Source organism: Gymnoscopelus braueri (assembly GCF_963280865.1).
Source record: "Gymnoscopelus braueri genome assembly, chromosome: 8".
NCBI lineage: Eukaryota > Metazoa > Chordata > Actinopteri > Myctophiformes > Myctophidae > Gymnoscopelus > Gymnoscopelus braueri.
In genome coordinates this window covers 33,816,860-33,837,162 of record NC_137609.1, presented here as the reverse complement: position 1 = coordinate 33,837,162, position 20,303 = coordinate 33,816,860, and the positions used below count along the sequence as shown (strand labels likewise).

Below are 20,303 nucleotides of genomic sequence, written 5' to 3'. Positions count from 1 at the left end.
AAAGTACTTAAATGTTTGAAAATAACCTATGTATAAAGTGGTTAATGTATGTTTTATGATATAATAATTTATATCTGCAAAGTAACTAGTAACTAAAGTTTTTCACATAATTGTAGTGGAGTAAAGGTACAATATTTTCCTCAGAGATGTAGTGGAGTAGAAGTGAAAGTATAGAAAATTGGAAATACCCAAAGTAAAAAATACCACAAAACTTTTATTAAATACAGCACTTGAGTAAGTGTACTTAGTTACTTCACACCACTGTTCACGTCACGTGGTCCCAAGGAGGACTCATTTTTGTGACATTCTTTTTAAGCGGCGCTGTGCTTTGTGTGACCCATGCGCACCTTGGTACTGCTGCTACTGTGGAAAAAGTGCACTCAATGCCCCAAAGGCAAGTGTAACTAACTACTGTGCATTCAGCACTTCAAATCCCTGTCGAGATAGTTTCAAGCGCTGTGTGCAGCAACCAGATCAGGGTGCTTCACTATTACTGTCCACTGAGCATTACTTACCATGAATAACCTTTACCCAGTCCAATCAGCCATGCATTATACACTGTACGTAGAGGGAAAAAAGTCTATACATGCATACAGAGAGAGAGAGAGAGAGAGGGAGGGAGGGAGAGAGAGAGGTCAGCTACTGCCGTATCAGCCCCTAAGGATGATATCAGTTATCACCCTCTCTCTCTCTCTCTCTCTCTCTCTGTCTGTCTTTTTCTCACACCCCTCAAATAAACCCTGAGCACGATGAACCCCAAAGCATGGCTGTATGTGGTCCAGAGCCCATTAAGACCGGGAACGCATCTGTGTCCCTTTAGATTTATTTGGCTATCAAAAAATAGCAAATATAGAAGCTTGTAGATCTGCTATTTTTTTTTTTAACGTGGATATTCGTGCAAATCTTTGAATATGTATATTTTTTAAGCGAACATTTGTAACTCAAATATTTGCTTCTGGGTCCCTGGAACAAAATATTTTACAAATATTAAAATAGCAGATCTACAAGCTCATAGCGCGGCACTCGCACGTCGAAAATAGCCGATTTACAATCTCAAGCCGCCGCCGTGGACTACGTCGGAACATAAATTATGCACAAGAGGGAAGGGGAAGGGATTAGGTTGGTGAGATTTGGGATGGTGGTGTCTTTCAGGCAATGACGCCATTTAAATCTCTCATTAACTCAGCCAAAGACTTATCACCGTCTGAATGAGCAGCACTAAATGATCTTTGGGATTATATGCTCAGCTAAATCAACCAGAGAAGGGGGATAGGCATCTATGTGTCAGAGAGCTGCCCCCCCCTCCCCCTCCCCAAACACACACACACACACACACACACACCCTAGAACCATCAGTTCCCCTTTTCTTTTCTTTACTCTCCATGCCTCACTGGTTTTGTTGCTTTCATAAACAAAGACACACACATGCACACACGTACACACACACACACAGCAAACTGTACCTCTCCCTCTCTCGCTTTCTCCTCCCTCCATCTTGTTCAGTCTCTCTCTCTCTCTCTCTCTCTCTCTCTCTCTCTCTCTCTCTCTCTCTCTCTCTCTCTCTCTCTCGCTCTCTCTCTCATGCTCTCTCTCTCTCTCCCTTGCTGGGTTTGTGATGAGCCCTGGCTCCATCTTACTTACTGATTTGCCTGTCCAAAGGGGGGTTTCTGATGCTATCCTACCTACCTCAACAGCTGTTCTGAGGAAGCATGCTGAAGGCTTTACTGATGATCACAGTGTGTGTGCGTGTGTGAGCATGTGCGTGTGTGTGTGTGCGCGTGTGCGTGTAAGATATTTCCTGGGGTGTGTCTGTATAACGTGTGAGTACGCTCAGTAAAAAAAGAAAGTATTTACTTTTTTCCGTGTCGTGCGACCGGCCTCAGATGTGTTCACCTAACAAACACAGGGTCGCCGTGGGATGTAGCCTGGCGACACATTGACAGGCGCTGGGGGGAAGGCTGTTGTATAACGAGCAGGCAGACATGTTTTATTATTTATTTTTCCACACACCTGTGCTTATACAGTGATCCGTGCTTCACTGCCACTTCCTGTCATCACTCCCTTCTATACCCTGCCTCCACTTCAATGTTTCAGGAATCAATCTCTCTCTCTCTCTCTCTCTCTCTCTCTCTCTCTCTCTCTCTCTCCTCTGCCCTTCAGTGGTGTAAAGTAACTAAGTACATTTACTTAAGTACTGTACTTAAGTACAATGTTGAGGTATTTGTACTTTACTTGAGTATTTCCAATTTCCAATATTTTTACTTTTACTCCACTACATCTCAGAGGCAAATATTGTACTTGGACTCCACTACAATTATTTGAAAACGTGAGTTACTAGTTACTTTTCAGATACAAATTATGATATTATGAAACATACATGAACCACTTTTGCCCTATTTTATACATAGGCTATTTGAAAATATCCGATCTACAAGCTCACGACGCGTCGCATCACGAAGCGTTGTGAGCTTGTAGATCTGCTATTTTCAAACATTTTAGTACTTTTACTTTTGGTACTTTAAGTACATTTTGATGCCAATACTTTTGTACTTTTACTCAAGTAAATTTTGAATTCCGGACTTTTACTACAGAGTACTTCTACATTGCAGTATTGATACTTTTACTTAAGTAAAACATTTGAGTACTTTTTCCACCACTGCTGAGTGCCATATTGCCCACTCCTCTGCCCTTCTCTCTCCTTCCCCCCTCTCTGTCATTCTCTCTCTCCCACTCTCCCACTCTCTCTCTCTCTCTCTCTGCTCTTTCTCTCCCAAACCCCTCTTCTCGTTCCCGTGTCTGCAGCCACTTTCTCTGTGTGTTTGTGAGAGTGAGTGGCAGGTGTCTACTCCAGATGCCATGTTGCAGCTGACAGGGAATCGTGACAACGGGGCTGACAGGCTCTGTGTGTTTATGTGTTTGTGTTTGTGTGTGTGTGTGTGTGTGTGTGTGTGTGTGTGTGTGTGTGTGTGTGTGTTTGTGTGTGTGTGTGTGTGTGTGTGTGTGTGTGTGTGTGTGTGTGTGTGTGTGTGTGTGTGTGTGTGTGTGTGTGTATGTGTGTGTGTGTATGTGTATGTGTGTGTGTGTGTGTGTGTGTGTGTGTGTGTGTTGCCTGCGCCTGTGCCTGTGTGTGTGTGTGTGTGTGTGTGTGTGTGTGTGTGTGTGTGTGTGTGTGTGTGTTGCCTGCGCCAGTGTGTGTGTGTGTGTGTGTGTGTGTGTGTGTGTGTGTGTGTGTGGATAAGCGTTTGTTGATAAGCACGTGTGTGCGCACACGCGCTCGCACGTGCGTGTGTGCGTGTGTGCGTGTGCCCAGTACGTGGTGTGGGGGAATTGGAGAGAGATGGGTGAGAGAGACAGCTCTTGTAATTGAACTCTGGCCGTGCTTGATGAAGCTTTCAGCAAATATCTAAGATGGTGGGGGGGGGGGGGGGCGGGTGGAGCATGGGGGGCTAAGATGAGAATTTAGAAAAAAAACAGGCAGCAGAGGGAAGAGTGACAGCACACAGGCCAGAGAGAGACACAGAGTAGGAGGAAGGAGGACTTGTTTGTGGGGTAGACTTGCAGAGAGAGAAGGAAACAAGGGCAGAGAGTGAGTCGAGGCGAGGCGAGAGCAGATGAAGGCTTCATCAAGCATAGAGATTAAAGTCACTTGTCTGACTCAGGATGTCAAACTGGACCAAATGATATACAGCATGCAGGCTCCTCTGACTGTACACAGTAACACATTCAATGTTCTTATTTTGAGCTGAGCAATTATGCAACTATGGGAATAAAAACATACACGTCCGTCACTGATAACACGGTTGAATTGGAGACGAGCTCCACTGGAACGTATTGAAGTTCTCCATCGTGTAGTCACGCTAACGCACTACAGTGGTGGAAAAAGTACTCAGATGTTTTACTTGAGTCAAAGTATCAATACTGCAATGTAGAAGTACTCTGTTACAAGTAAAAGTCCGGAATAAAAAATGGACTTGAGTAAAAGTACAAAAGTATTGTTATCAAAATGTACTTAAAGTACCAAAAGTAAAAGTACTAAAATGTTTGTAGCAGTAAAAGTAAAAGTATAGACAATTGGAAATACTCCAGTAGAGTAGTTTAGCCACCGAAAGCTTTTGGTTAAAACAAAACATTTCTTTGCAAAAAACATATAGCTAACTTTGCAGGTCGAGAGAACAATTTGATCCAATCAGGAGAGATAACTCATACAGTACATACAGTACAGTAGCATATATCTGCTGCTCTTTTATTGATATTTTCTTTTAAACCTACAGTACACCTCATGTACATTATTGCTATAATGTTGTTATGTCATTATTATTATATCTGCTGCTACAGTATTTTCACTGCCTCGTTCCATTGCTTCACCAGGCACCAGCAGTATATTTTACAGAGCTCATATTGACACATTCGACCTGTTTTTATTTATATCTCCGTTCTCTATTTCTTTCCTCCTTTTTTGAAACTTCAAATGATGGCGCTTGTACGACAAATAATTAGCATTTTTTTATGCCTGTAATTCTGTGATGTGACAATAAAGTAGACTTGAGTTGAGTTGAGTTGATGTTCTTTTGCGACGAGGTGCAGTCTTCAATCTATTTGTTGTTGACCAAACAGTAAGCCTTAAGGAGAAACCTACAGTATGTGGATATTATTATATAACACTTGCTGTGCATCATGATGCACAACACTTTTGTTGCATAATGCATGAAAAAAAACAGCTTAGGAAACAGTTTTGTAAAATAAAGATTTAGTGAAACAGTCCACTAAATTACCAAACACACGGTGTGAACCCAACATGGACATCTTTGTAAATACTTCACAGTCCAGTACAGAAGTGCATCGTAAGAATAACATTGTTTCTAACTAAGACATTCACTGAAAAATATATATGTTTTCCTATCCATAAATTATGAACTTGCGGTTCAACATTCACACTCTCCTTGAGTTTCCCTCCACCAGGCATTTCCTGGTTCTGCAGCCAGACATGGTGTTCACACTGCCTTTGTTTATGGCCAGAGATGTTTTTCTATCTGTTCTTCTGGTACAGACAAGCCTGCTCCCAAGCTGTGGAATGACCCCCCCCCCAGTCAGGACTGCAGACTCACTCCCCATCTTCTGCCGCAGTCTGAAAACTCACCTCTTCACTATCTGTCTCATCCTCTAGAACTTCTCTTTCCTTCTGTTGCCTATTTAGATAGATTTCAGTTATGTTGTCCAGATTTATGTTAGTTACTTGTTCACATATGGTATGTAAGTTATTAACTCTTTAACTGCCAAAAACGGGAATTCCCGTCCGATGGCTCTATGGCTATCATGGCCAATGACGGAAAGACGAAAATATATATATATATATATATATATATATATATATATTTTTTTTTATTTATTTTTATTTTTTTGGGAATTTTTTGGGATTTTTTTCTCAAAGGAACTAGGAGATAACGCTATCCAAAAAATTGCTGCTACATTCACTTCAATGTTCAAAAACAAACGGAGGAAAAATGCACCTTTTTCCTGGCACTGGGACGACACAGTCTGAAATAAGTGTGGCAGTGAAAGAGTTAAGATGTGCTGTTTGCTTTCCCACAAATTCCACGTTTTTTATGTAGACACTCAGATGCTATAGGTTTGGTGTCTTACCCGTTACTTTGTGGCGCTTACTTGCTTACTTGCTTTCTTTGCAAAAATCCTTAGAAAAGAACAGATCTACAAGCTCACAACGCGTCGCAAAGCGACACATTGTGAGCTTGTAGATCTGTTATTTTCAAATTGCCAAAGCATATATATATATATATATATATATATATATATATATATATATATATATATATATATATATATATATAGGTCTGAAGTGGTTTTATAATAATAATCAAAATCAAGTAACTATCAAGTAACTCAAGTAACTATAGTAACTATAAACGTTTTCAAATAATTGTAGTGGAGTAAAAGTACAATATTTTCCTTTGAGATGTAGTGGAGTAGAAGTACAAGTATTGAAAAATGGAAATACTGAAATGGAAATAAAGTAAAAGTACCTCAAAATTGCACTTAAGTACAGTACTTGAGTAAATGTACTTAGTTACCTTCCACCACTGCCAAGCACTATTAAGTTATATTATATTTTTCACCACTGTTATAGTCGTGGTGTGGACTCGAATTAGAATGATTTTTTAAATCATACATTTATACTGTAGTTATAGTGCTTGGTGTGGACGGCCCTTTACTCCAAGCTTGCAATAAGTCACTCTGGATAAAAGCATATTTGAGCCTAAATTGTAATTGTAACTGTATGTCACAATTACACAAAATGTCAGCCCTATTAGGCAGTGTACGGGCCACGTTCCAAAGCTGATTATACATTCCTATGGTGGACTGTAGACCTGTGGTTCTGACGAAAAGACCCCGTGTCGTCTGTTAAAAGAAAGAGCAGATGCAGGGTGGGAGATTCGGTGTCCCGCTGTGTTGGGGCCATATGGCCGTCGTCTGCAGCCCCCGCTGTCTGATAACAGCCCTTCCATCTCTCAATCTGTGAACTTCTACGCATCCTTATCTCTCTCGTACCGAGTCCAGAAAACACTCACCCACACAGCGTGAGCTGCCATGGTCACGTTGCAGTATATGCGCTCACTCACACACAAACACAACCAAGTAAAAAAAAAGAGAAGAAAGTTATTAAATGTACATGACATACACACACACACAGACAGACGTGCACATGCACATCGTCACGCACACACAAAATAAATGCCCAGAAAAAAAAGGCGTGAGATGCTCAGCGGAGATATGAAGCGCATGCGGTTGGAAGGTTCAAAGGGGGCAGAGGGTCATATAGAGAGAGCTAGCAAAGACTCAGATTAATATAGATAAAGAGGACATGCAATAACTGGAGTGGCGTTAAAAAGAAGAGGAGGGAAAAAAGGAAGAATTAGGAAGTGAGAGTTAGAGACTCTATAGTAAACGTTGGAGCACTGGTCTGGAAAAATAGGCAGTATGCTGGTTATTAGATTTTGAAATGAATGTCGTAGGTAGTGAGGAGTGAAAGGCTATGTTGAATGTATTGTTGTGACTGCATTAACCCATTAATACCTGGAACGCATCTGTGTCACTTTTAGATTTCTTTAGGCTATTCAAAAATAGCAGATATACAAGCTCATAGCGCGGCACCGAGTGCCGCGCTACGAGCTTGTAGATCTGCTATTTTTGAAAAATCGTGACATTTTTTTTTTTTACCTTTTTTTTTTTTTTCCGAAAAACTGTTAGGATTTAGAAAATGTTTAGAAGCGGCCTCAGGTCTTAATGGGTTAATGCACAATTTACAATTTTCAGCAGACGCTCTTTGTCCAGAGCGACTTACTGTACAGTACGCAAGGTAAACACATACATCAAATGCAGAGAGACAGTGTAGCGCCTCAGTAATCTAGGATCATAGGTAAACCAATAACCTAGCAACAGTCTAAACCAATGTAATATCAACAAAAAATATAATCTGTACATTGCCTCAGTATAATCTAGGATGCCAGGTCAACGGATGAACCTAGCATCTGTCTAAATAACACGCTATCTATCTGACGACTGCATGGTCGCAATGCACACTCTACTCTACTGACCATACATACGCATATAGCCTGTATAGGGATAAACAGTGTGTGATATATCTGGCAGCTGGCACCATGGACAGACCTTTATGAAAGCTGATCAAAACAAATAGTTACCTTCTGCCACCCTGTGTCATTGGCAAAAAGTAATGCCAAAATTAAACAGGTCCTTAAAGGCATACTAGGTAACGTTTTCAACAAAACTAAAGTTAAATTGTATATCTTTTGTGAGTGGCAAAAGTTTCACAACACCCACTCCATGAATTTCACCCCCGGAAGCCTTTTATTTATATATTTTATATTGAACGTGGACTGGGGGGACTTTCCCGGGGAAATGACGTCATCTGGCCGGAAAACGGAGGTGGAAATGCACTGGTTTCCTGTTTGGCCAGGAACTACCGCAACGGTTTCCTGTTTGGCCAGGAACTATCGCGCTAATAACAAAAATGAACCTCACGCTGATTTTAAGAGAATGTAGGATTAGAAGATCGAAAAAGAACAGAAAAATAAAGCACAGCTCATGGTAACTAATGCTCCACTGGCTAAGAGAAACGATCCGTAGATAGTATAAAACAATTAAAAGATCGCTTTTTGAAACGCTTCCGGCTTCCGGTGAAAACGAATGGAATTCTGGGTAATCGAGGACTAAGGAAATTGTATGCAGTGACGGTAGTGACCAGCAGAGGTTGCTAAAAATCGTTAGTTGTGAATTTGCATTGTACAACTTTAATAATGAACTCTCTCTCTCTCTCTCTCTCTGAGAGAGAGAGAGCGCTCTCTGGGGGCAAATGAAGTTCTGCTTAGGGCCGTAAGGACTCAAGCCCTGGCCCTGTATATACAAGCCAACTCTGGAACTCTGCTATCATCACAACAACAAGATGTCGGGCCACGTCGCAATGGCAACGGTTCAGGCGTAAACAGCATAATGAGACCAGTGGGGAAGGTGTCGTAGGTGACTGTAACGCTGGGAGTTTGTGCGAGCAGCAGATAAGACCTCGGCAGCCAAGGTGGCTGGAGATGCTTTTTGAACTAAAGCTAAAATTAACCCATTTAGTCCGGGAAGGAATCTGTGTCATTTTTAGATTTCTTTGGCTATTAAAAAATAGCAGATATTACAAGCTCAGATCTACATAGCGCGGCACCGAGTGCCGCGCTATGTAGATCTGTAGAGCTTGTAGATCTGCTATTTTGGAAAAATGAATTGTGAAAATGTGTGCAAATCTTTGAATATATCTATTTTTTAAAGCGAACATTTGTAAAATATTTCGTTCCAGGGACCCCCCAGAAGCAAAGATTTGAGTTACAAATGTTCACTTTAAAAATATATATATTAAAAGATTTGCATAGATTTTCACGATTTTTCAAAAAATAGCAGATCTACAAGCTCATAGCGCGGCACTCGGTGCCGCGCTATGAGCTTGTATATCTGCTATTTTTGAATAGCCATAGAAATCAAAAAATGACACACGTGCTGCGTTCCCGGTCTTAATGGGTTAACTTCACAGAGGCAGAGCAGATGCGTTATCATCAGACATCCCAGAGTTATTTATTTAATTTTGTACACTTTGGTGTGACTTATTTTCTTCCCCCTTGGCTATTGGATCCGTTCCTTTCTTCGATACATAATAATAGACAATTATTGTCCCACTTTGCAGACACGTCGATCATTTCAAAGAACGTTACGGGAGAAAGGAGACCTGATTGTCATACTGTACTTTTTGCCAACACGAGCAGCGATAGGAACAGATCCAATACTGTCCACGAGCGATGGACAATAATGAACCTTCAGTCATTGTTTCGGTGCAGTTTTGGCCTGGATGGATGAAAAGTAAGGGTGTGCTGAGCAGAGAAGTTTTGATTGCAGTCGATCATCATAAGAATAAAGAATCAACTTAGTTGTGTAAAGAAGTTGGCGAAATTCGTAATCATAGTATTAAAGCAAAAATCTCTGGCTTATTTTAACGAATAAAACAATCGTTTTTTTTTACCCCCTTTTCTCCCCAATTTAGTTGTTACTAGTCCATACCCGTGGGGGGATATGCGCACATGATCTGGCAACCCGGGAGCCAGCGAACACAAAAACGCTAATAAACAGCTGACATTTGGTGAAATCGAAAAACGGGCTTCGCTGTTCCGTGCACAAGGTAATGGTGAATGGCTGTGTGCAAATTCAGATCAATTGCTCCAGCCACTGAGGAGAACCGGGCAGAACAGTTTTGGTCTCACCAAACAGACAGAGGTTTTTCAAATTATAGGAGGATGCCAATTGATTCCTCACTCACATTTCTGTGTTACACTGCTGTTGTATCCTACTGACTGCCAGCGAGGAGCCCGCTCCGGGAGGACGTAGGGCCTTCGTCCTACTCCTCCCGCCTAACAGGTGCCGGCCCGGCCCGGCCCAGCCCAGCCCGTAGGAGTACGTGCATTGACAACTATAACCCTCCCCGCCCGGCTTACCTCCCCTGAACACGGGCCAATTGTGTTTGTGTGGACGCTGGACAAAGCCAGATGCTGCACCACGGTGGATTTTTTCGGGGGCAGGTGTTTCACCACCGCACCACCGAGAGCAATAAAACATGACTTTAACCAGTCTGTTGAATACAATGTAGCTAGCAGACAGTATTTGCAGTGGTCGGAAGTGGTCTCCTTACTCTTCCATTGAGAACGTTTGACCCTGGTGTTGGGTATAGGACACCTACTGTAAATTAGATTTGAAAATCTAGTTAAGGGTTAACTAGTAACTAAAGTTGTAAAATAATTGTAGTGGAGTAAAAGTACAATATTTGCCTCTGAGATGTAGTTGAGTAGAAAATTGGAAATACTCCAGTAAAGTAAAAGTACCTAATTTGTACTTAAGTACTGTACTTGAGTACTTAGTTTACACCACTGCACACAAAAACACACACGCACACGCACACACACACATGCACACACACACGCACACACACACACACGCGCGCACACACACACACACGCATATGCAGATAAACACACACGCCTGGATTAGGAAACCGGAGCTTTAGCTAATTACCAGACACAGCAGGCACGGGCAGAGCCATCTCCCAGTGTGAGAGAGAGCTGAGGAGGAAGGGAACTGATGAAAAGACGAGGCACAGGAGCATGAAGGGAAAGGGTAAGGCAAGGTAACGTCCCAGAGGGGACAAATCGGCTTGCAACCGCAGTAAAAAAAAAAGAAAACGGAACAATATAAACATACGATATAGACATATGGAAACAAGTATATTATCGTCTCTGGATCCGGTGGAAACCTCATGCAGTGGTGGAAAAAGTGAATTTTTTTTTCACTTAAGTAAAAGTATCAATACTGCAATGTACGGTAGAAATACTCTGTTACAAATAAAAGTCCGGAATTCAAGATGTGCTTGAGTAAAAGTATGAAAGTATTTGCATCAAAGTGTACTTAAAGTACCAAAAGTAAAAGTACTCATTATCCAAAATGTCCTATTTCAAGTTTTCAAATGTATACAAATCTTTTGAAAATAGCAGATCTACAATCTCACAATGCGTCGCATCGCGACGCATTGTGAGCTTGTAGATCGGCTATTTTCAAATGACCAAAATGTACATAGGGCTGAAGTGGTTAATGTATGTTTTGTAATAATAATGAAAATCTACAAAGTAACTAGTAACTAAAGTTTTCAAATAATTGTAGCTGAATAAAAGTACAATATTTGCCTCTGAGATGTAGCGGAGTAGAAGGAAAAGTATTGGAAATTGGAAATACTCGAGTAAAGTACAAATACCTCAAAATTTTACTTAAGTACAGTACTTGAGTACATTTACTTACAAGTAGTTACTTTCCGGCACTGCTCGTATGTCCAAAACTGTTACTTTTCAGGATTCAAATTCAAAAGTATAGCAGATCCACAAGCTCGGGAGCTTGTGGATCTGCTACTTTAAACACTTTTGTGTGATGCCGTAGTGTGATCCAGTAGGGCGTTAATTTACGAGAAAAAAAAACACAAAAAAGTTAGAATATGGAGATGAGAGGTTTCCGCCCCGACAGCGGCGATATACAGCTAGTGCCACGTCACCGCTTGCCGCTGTCACTTGTCGACACAGATGGACAGATAAGTACGAAGACTGGGGAAGAGAAGAGGAGAGAGAGAGAGAGAGAGAGAGAGAGAGAATGGAAAGATAAAATCATGTCGAACACCCACTATCCCTGAATGCATACATATTGACTGCATGTTATGAGGAGAGAGAGAGGTAGAGAGACAGGGAGGGAGAGAGAGAGAGAGGGAGAGAGAGAGAACCAGATGAACAGGGTGGAAGATAAATAGATGGAAAGCGTAACTGGGCGATGAGGGACAGGGTGGATTGGTGGTAAACTAGGGGGACAATGGGGACATCATGGCCACGATGCCTGCTGTCTGCCATGATGTCTTCTGGCATCGGGCCTGGTATTGATGGAAAGGTCAACCTTGTCAAAATACCAGACACACTGTTCTCACACCGTGTTTGTGGAGAAATGTCACGCACACGCGCGCACACATACGCACGCACGCACGTACAGTACAAATGCACGCACACACACATGCACGCACGCACGCACGCAGGCAAGGACACACACACACACACACACACACACACACACACACACACACACACACACACACGCATACGCACACACACACACAGACACACACACACACACACACACACACACACACACACACACACACACACACACACACACACACACACCATATTCCCACTCTTTGCCTGGTTGATGTCTCAGAACATAATGTTCTTTACAGTACACTAACGTGAGATGACCAATCTGGACACCTGTCCATCACACGATCGCACACATATACTGTACATACACACACACACACACACACACACACACACACACACACACACACACACACACACACACACACACACACACACACACACACACACACACACACACACACACACACACACACACACACACACACACACACACACACACAATTAGCATTGAGCAGGGAACATGTCCTGTGGTATATTGTCCTCTTGCATTATGGTGCCTATACATCCCCCCCTCTCTCTCTCTTTCTCTCTCTCTGCCTTTAAATCCCTCATGAGGAGAGCCACGTTTCTCCATTTCTTCATTCCTGAACCATGATGGATTGATCCAAGAAAATCTCAGTATTTAATTTGACTCTGCGAGTGTAGAAATGGACCCACGGGGGTCCATCCTTGTTGCAGGGAGAGAATGTAGAAAGGAAACTGTAATCCCCTCTTCACATGCGTTCTGTCTGTGGATGCTTTGTGTTTCATCTGACCCCCCCCCCCCCCCCCCCCACCTCTATTTCCAGGCATCCGTTACGGTAGGAATGTATTACAGGTGTGGTGCGTGTTCACTTGTAAGCAAGAGGAACATCGATTTTCTGCCGCCTTTGGAGGGGAACTGAAGGATATGATGCTGTGAAGTGTGTGTGCGCAATAAGGTGTGTGTGTGTGTGTGTGTGTGTGTGTGTGTGTGTGTGTGTGTGTGTGTGTGTGTGTGTGTGTGTGTGTGTGTGTGTGTGTGTGTGTGTGTGTGTGCCACTGTGGGAGGACAAAAGGGAGAGAGAGAAAGCAAAGAGCTATCATAACTGTGTTTCCAAGACAGACACACATGCACACACACACACACACGTGCACATACAGTATATTTGTTTCACTTTTGTAATACTTAAGTACTTTTAAAAGCGTGTACTTTTGAATACTTAAGTATTTCTTTTTTAAAGCATGTACTCCTCAACTTTAACTCAAGTACAAATTTGACAGAGCAACTTTCACTTGCAGTTTAGGTTGATATACTGTACGTATGAAGAAGTATACTGTATGTTAAGAAAATGTCCCCTGTCTGTTTTTATAAATCAAACCCTGGTTATATTTGAATATATTACACACTACACTACACTAGATACACATGTACTGCATAGCTGTGGTTATATGTATGTGCTGATAGTGGTACCATTAATGGTCATGCAGTCGATAGTGTTTTAAATTAGGTTTGACGTTAACGGCAAAATCCCATTTCTTTCATTTCTTTCATCTCGCATCTCGCAATTGCAAGAAAAAATACTCAGAATTATGAGCTGTAAAATCATAATTGTCATATACAGTATAGGGCCCTATCTTACGTTCAGCCAAAAACGGTGCAAAACAGGTGTCATTGCTAATTTACGACCTACAGAGGTGTCACTTTCAGAGACAGAGGCGACAGAGGTGTCAGCGCCCACGTTGTGTAACATGCGCCCATGGGCATGTTGGTTAAAAATAGGTGGTTGTAAGGCATTGCTATAGTATCTACTGTAGAGGGAACAGAAAGTGACCGGCTGAAACTTTGTCTAAATCTCAGCACAAGGCACTGTGGCTCATTTTTCTGATTCACCACATGAACACTAGCGTCCCTAATCTGGACATGTCATAATAATAGGCGAAGATTCGGCGAAAATACATGAGCATTCAGGTCATGGATCTTCAACAAGGGGTCCAGGACCCCCAGGGGGTCCTCGGAGTAACTCCGGCAAATCTACATTAGCCGAAAATAGCAGATCCACAAGCTCACAACGCCTCGCGCCGGCGTTGTGAGCTTGTAGATCGGCTATTTTCTGAGAGTTGGTGTAGAGTTGGTGTAGAGGGAAAAAGAGCAGACCAAGTACAGAGCCAACGTTCAAGTTGACTATATTGAGGGTTTAGATGGTAAATAAATGGTAAATGGTGCATTTATATAGCGCTTTTATCCAAAGAGCTTTACATACAGTAGATTGTGCATTACATTCACACATTCACACACACATTCACACACCGATGGCAGAGGAAACCGTGCAAGGCACCAACCTATTCATTGGGAGCAATTAGGGGTTCAGCGTCTTGCTCAAGGGAGACGTTTAAAAGGTTAACTGTCTGAAAATACACATTAGCATGAATCCAACATAATTAATAGAAAAGATAATGTATGCATGTCAAACAAGTCTATGTCTAGGAAATCTATGAAAAATGTTAATCTGCAACACAATTTTATACAATATGTAGTGGGGGTCCCTGCTTCATCTCTCTCTCAGCTAGGGGGTCCTTGGCCTGAAAAACATTGAAGATCCCTGCTGATGTAGAGGGAGAAGGGGAACAAAGATAGACCCCGGGGTGACCCCGGTGAACGATATAACACTTAATGTGCACCGGCGGTTCACATGCCTTGCACTGTACACTGCTTGCAATCAAAATCAACCTGAGTTTAGATGGCGTCCTGTTCAAAGCATCACTTTCAACCTGGCAGATGAAACTGCCTAGAGACTCATCATTTGCATATGAACAATAAGAATAAGGTGAACAGTCGACTGGCGTACGTCTTTCAGCACCACGGAGGAGGGGAGTGAGTGAGCAGAGTGAGACTGAGAAAGACAAACAGACACAGAAAATGTATATTTCAATAGTAGTCCACATTTTATTGCTGACAGAAAATATGTTTAAATACTGTTCGACTTTGAAAAATGTTCAAGGACCTCTTGTCTTTGAAGAATTTTGTGAACCCATGCCCTTCTGGTTTTCTTTATGTCTCTATGCAACAGAGTGTACAGCAGTAACAGGTCATCAACTGCCAATTATGAATTGCTATTCAGTAGGCAGAGTTGTACCGATGTTCCCTCCCTGTTGTGCTTTAATACGATACGGTAGGTGGTTTTTAAGAGAAAGAGCATGATATCTTTGAGTTGATAAGATATCACAGATATCGCAAAACTGGAGTTGGGTGCGCCAAACTGTGTAGCACCATACGTATATTGTTTAAATAAGGCCTTATAACTGGGAGTTCTATCGTATAATATACAATAAATGACAAAGAAAATGAATGAAAGTCAATAGAATTGTGTCTGTGTCTGTGTCTGTGTGTGTGTGTGTGTGTGTGTGTGTGTGTGTGTGTGTGTGTGTGTGTGTGTGTGTGTGTGTGTGTGTGTGTGTGTGTGTGTGTGCGTGTGTGTGTTTGTGTCTGTGTGTATGTGTGTGGTGTGTGTGTCAGATTTGTGTCAGCGCTGTAATTTGTCTGCGCTGAACCGTGCTTATTGTTGTCTTAGTAAACTGAGAGCAATGAATGTTTCGCTCAAGATGCGTTTGATAACAGGCGCTCTGCCCCGTGAATTCAATTAATTTCCCGTTTCTCACAACCTTTCTCCCTTTGTCTCCCTCTGCCATGCTCCTCAACCCCCTGACGCCCCCCTCCCTCATTACGCCTACTGTACATGCCGCACATTCAATTCAATGTCTCCTCTCCTCTCTCCTCGCTCAGGTTGCGGCGGTGTGGAGCTACTGCTTGTGCTGTGTGGCCTGGACCTCTCTCTGCCCTGCCCGCGCCACTGTATCTGCTACACGTCGCCCAGCACCGTCTCCTGCCAGGCCACCAACTTCGACGCCGTGCCGGAGGGCATCCCCGCCCAGAGCGAGCGCGTCTTCCTGCAGAACAACAAGATCCAGAGGCTGCTCCGGGGCCACTTCTCTCCCACCACCGCCATGCTGTGGCTGTACTCCAACAACATCTCCTACATACAGCCCTCCACCCTCCACGGCTTCGACCGCCTGGAGGAGCTGGACCTGGGGGACAACCGGCACCTGAAGGCCCTGGCGGCGGACACCTTCCAGGGCCTGGGCAGGCTCCACGCCCTGCACCTCTACCACTGTGGCCTGCTCAGCCTGCCCGCCGGGATCTTTGAGGGTCTCCACAATCTGCAGTATCTCTACCTGCAGGTATTTGGATAATATGATGTTTTGACCACTTATTAACCCATTAAGACCTGAGGCCGCTTCTAAACATTTTCTAAATCCTAACAGTTTTTCGGAAAGAAATGTAAAAAAAATATTTTCACGATTTTTCAAAAATAGCAGATCTACAAGCTCGTAGCGCGGCACTCGGTGCCGCGCTATGAGCTTGTATATCTGCTATTTTTGAATAGCCTAAAGAAATCTAAAAGTGACACAGATGCGTTCCAGGTATTAATGGGTTAACCACATGAACCGTAGCGCTCCTGTTATGTCATGTAGGTGAACATTCGCCAAAAACAGGCGAACGTTTTGAGAACATTCGCAGGAAATAGCAGATCTACGAGCTTCTGTCATCAAGCGTTGTGTGAGGTTTTGGGAAATTATTGAAAGTCGAACTTTGCTCGATATAGGGATGCCAGGGTTGATGGGGTTAAACTTATTCAGGGAGGGTTTACAAGCATGGACCTAGTTGAGGTTTGGAAGGATATCGTACAAATGCAAATTCAAATGCAAATCGGCTACCGAATCCTCTCTCTTGGTTAAAACTATTTGTCAGTGAATTTGTATTTATTTATTGCTATTCAGTGCACTTGGTGACAGAGATTAATTTAATTTCAAAACTAAAACAAGCTGGATCAAAGATTTGGGGTGAACAAATTTGATAAGGGATTATTTTGACTCTGAGCTTATCAAATCAGAATCATTTGCCTACTCAAAACCCAGACCCTAGGTATTACAGAAACACCCTGTTTAACATACAACGCTACACCAGATACAGCAACAGTCTAAATATTCTTAATAAAGAAGATACCGCTTTGCACGCCTCACCAAAAGTATGAAATGTTTGCTGACACAGTCAGGTATTGAATAAAGTCAACTTTGTCCTCATTTGTCTATCTGCAAAATGCCGTTTCAGTGTCAGAATGTTGTGGTCTTATGAGGAATGGTTCCAATTATTAATTTCAGTGACTTTGGGGCAAAACAATCTGTAATAACCTGTGCTCCTGTTCACTTATTCATTGGAATTAAGAGATTCAAGACCTGCTAAAGGTGCAGGCACCCAAGTGACGTAGCTCTGGTCCATAGCAAAGGAGTTCTCCTTAACGCTATGTAACCTTTCGGGCCTTGCCCGCACACCCCCGGTAGCGCAGCCTCTCGACTGTAGTAAAACATAAAGAATACACGTTCGCTACTCTCCTAAACAAAGATGGTTTCCTTGGTGGGAACACTTTGAGCCCAACACCCCAGTCTAAAACACACTTTTTGTCCAGAAAATAAAATATTCCCCCAGGTGGAAAACATTTTTAGTTTACTCCACCGTGCCCCGAGACACGGCAGTGGTGCAGGGGTAGAGTGGCCGGTAGAGCGGCCGGATGGGAATCGCGAGGTTCCCAGTTCGATCCCGGGCTCCCCCAGAGTTACTGTCGAAGTGTCCTTGAGCAAGACGCTGAACCCTAATTGCTCCCGATGAGCAGGTTGGTGCCTTGCATGGTTTCCTCCGCCATCGGCGTGTGAATGGGTGAATATAATGCACAATCTATGTAAAGCGCTTTGGATAAAAGCGCTATATAAATGCACCATTTACCATTTTACCTGGCTCTTTTCTATTGAAACGTTCTGAGCTACACGTGACGCAGATACAGGAAATCAATCAAAGTCACTGTGTCTTGGTTTTCTGTGTTGTGTCTTGGCTTAGCTCACTTGTGGAGAGAGAGAGGGGGGGAGAGAGAGAGAGAGAGAGAGAGAGAGAGAGAGAGAGAGAGAGAGAGAGAGAGAGAGAGATGTTATTGAGCTAACCCCCATCACTCATCGCATATAATCATGTGATTCTATCATGCAGATTCCATACCTGCAGGATACAGCCACATGATAACATAATGTATAGATCCACCTGGCACAGTTCTGTATGAATTGGGGGGCTGATCAAATAAGCCTTTTAATCATCCCATGTGCACCAGAAATGGATCATGCTCCATCACCTACACAGTATACCTGTGGTGCTGTTAAAGGTCTATTGCTGGGTTCTATAGCTACAGCCACTCTAATGATATATTCATGAATTCTACCTCAGGAGAAGAATGGAATTTTAAATATTGATGTGGGAAAATGCATTAAATCAAATAGTAGGAGCTTTTATACTGCATGTGAATGTGTGGAGCCTTTCATATGTACTACCGTTTGCAAGGAAACATCAATAGATATTAACTTTATATGATGGGGCTAAAAGTTACACCTATCGAGCTAACACAATGCTTTAAAAATATATTGAGGTTTATGTGGGCACACAAACATTGGGCTTTGTTATTATTACCAGCTTATAGCATCGGGTATCAGCCAGATCTTTCATTGGTAGGAATTTATGAATTTATTATTGATGTTGACAAAACTACTGGTGTCATATTGAGTGCTATTTGCTAGATATTTTTCAAATGCTTAGATCTTTTTTTGGTGCAGCACACTTCTTCAACTATTAGGACATGCTTGTTGTTTTATACCAGACAAATCTTTCACATCTCTTCTGTTCCAACAACACCACTCACACCTCTCTCGTCTTCTTTCCCTTTCTCTCGACTCATCCTTCTTCCTTTGCGTGCATCTTCCTTTCCCTACCTATCTATTCCCCATCTTCTGCAACCTCTCCTCGACGTCCCTCCCTAAATCCCTCGTTTCTCCACCCTCGCAGGACAATCAGCTGGAGTTCCTGGAGGACGACCTCTTCATTGACCTGCTCAACCTCAGCCACCTCTTCCTGCACGGCAACCGCCTGTGGAGCCTGCGCCAGAACACCTTCAGGGGTCTCGGCGTGCTCGACCGCCTGCTGCTCCACCAGAACCGGATCCAGTGGGTGGACCGCCAGGCCTTCCACGACCTGCGGCGCCTCACCACCCTCTACCTGTTCAACAACTCCCTGACCGAGCTGGCGGGCAGCAGCCTCACGCTGCTCCCGGCCCTGGAGTACCTGCGGCTCAACGACAACCCCTGGGAGTGCGACTGCAAGGCCCTGTCCCTGTGGGACTGGCTGCGCAGGTTCCGGGGCTCCACCTCCTCGCTGACGTGCGTGTTGCCACCGGAGCTCGCCGGCAAGGACCTCAAAACCCTGAGGAAGGAGGAGCTGCCCAGCTGCCTCCCAGGAGAGAGCCAGAGGGGGGAAAGAGGAGGAGAAGGAGGCGGGCCCGGTAGGGATGAGGAGGAGCCGGGAGAGACGCTGAACCACCTGAACCGCCACCGCAGCCGCCACAACCACCACCAGCGGCCGTACCTGCCCCACGGGGACCAGTACAGCCTGCTGCCCACCCCGTCTCCCCTGCCCCAGCCGGCCAAGGGAGGACGCCGGAACTGCACCCGCCGGGGCCGCAAGGGGAAGGGCGGGCAGAATGAGGTGCAGCTAGGGGGGGACAAAGACTACAGCACCGCGGACGGAGACAAATATGACCTGTCGGCGCCGCGGAGGAAGAACAAGTGCATCCCGAGGACTTCTGTTGGCCCACCGAGCGGGGTTCAGAGGGCCAGTGATGTCGCAGCGCCCCGCCTGGCGTGTTCAGTACTCTGTTTCCCATTGGCTGTGCTGCTGATGCTCGCCTCTCTGATCCCATGCTGAAACGGGAGAATGGACCTGTTTACTGGTGTTGATACAACCTATTGATTCAATCTCCTGACCAACCCTGCTCTGGCTCTCAATGAGGCATTTGTTCATAACTCTTTGTGTGTGTGTGCGTGTGCGTGTGCGTGTGTGTGCGTGTGTGTGTGCGTGCGTGTGTGTGTGTGTGTGTGTGTGTGTGTGTGTGTGTGTGTGTGTGTGCGTGTGCGTTTGTGTGTGTGCATGTGTGCGCGTGTGTGTGTGCGTGCGTGTGTGTGCGTGTGTGTACGTGTGTTAGCATAGTACACGTAAAGAGCATTATCGATTGCATTATCGATTGTCTACTGTTATTCCTGTGGATTTCAAGTGCA

General features: G+C 43.8%; 1 protein-coding gene across 1 annotated transcript in view; it reads left to right on the top strand.

Moving 5' to 3' along the window:
• Nucleotides 1–20,033, top strand: part of rtn4rl1a (reticulon 4 receptor-like 1a) — a 136,305-nt gene extending 116,272 nt beyond the window's left edge. The window contains exons 2-3 of the mRNA XM_080435258.1: nt 15,886–16,340; nt 19,039–20,033. Coding sequence (XP_080291384.1) covers nt 15,886–16,340; nt 19,039–19,953 — 1,370 coding nt within the window. The 3' untranslated portion in view covers nt 19,954–20,033. The remainder of the gene's footprint in view (nt 1–15,885; nt 16,341–19,038) is intronic.
• The last annotated feature ends 270 nt before the right edge of the window (nt 20,034–20,303 follow it).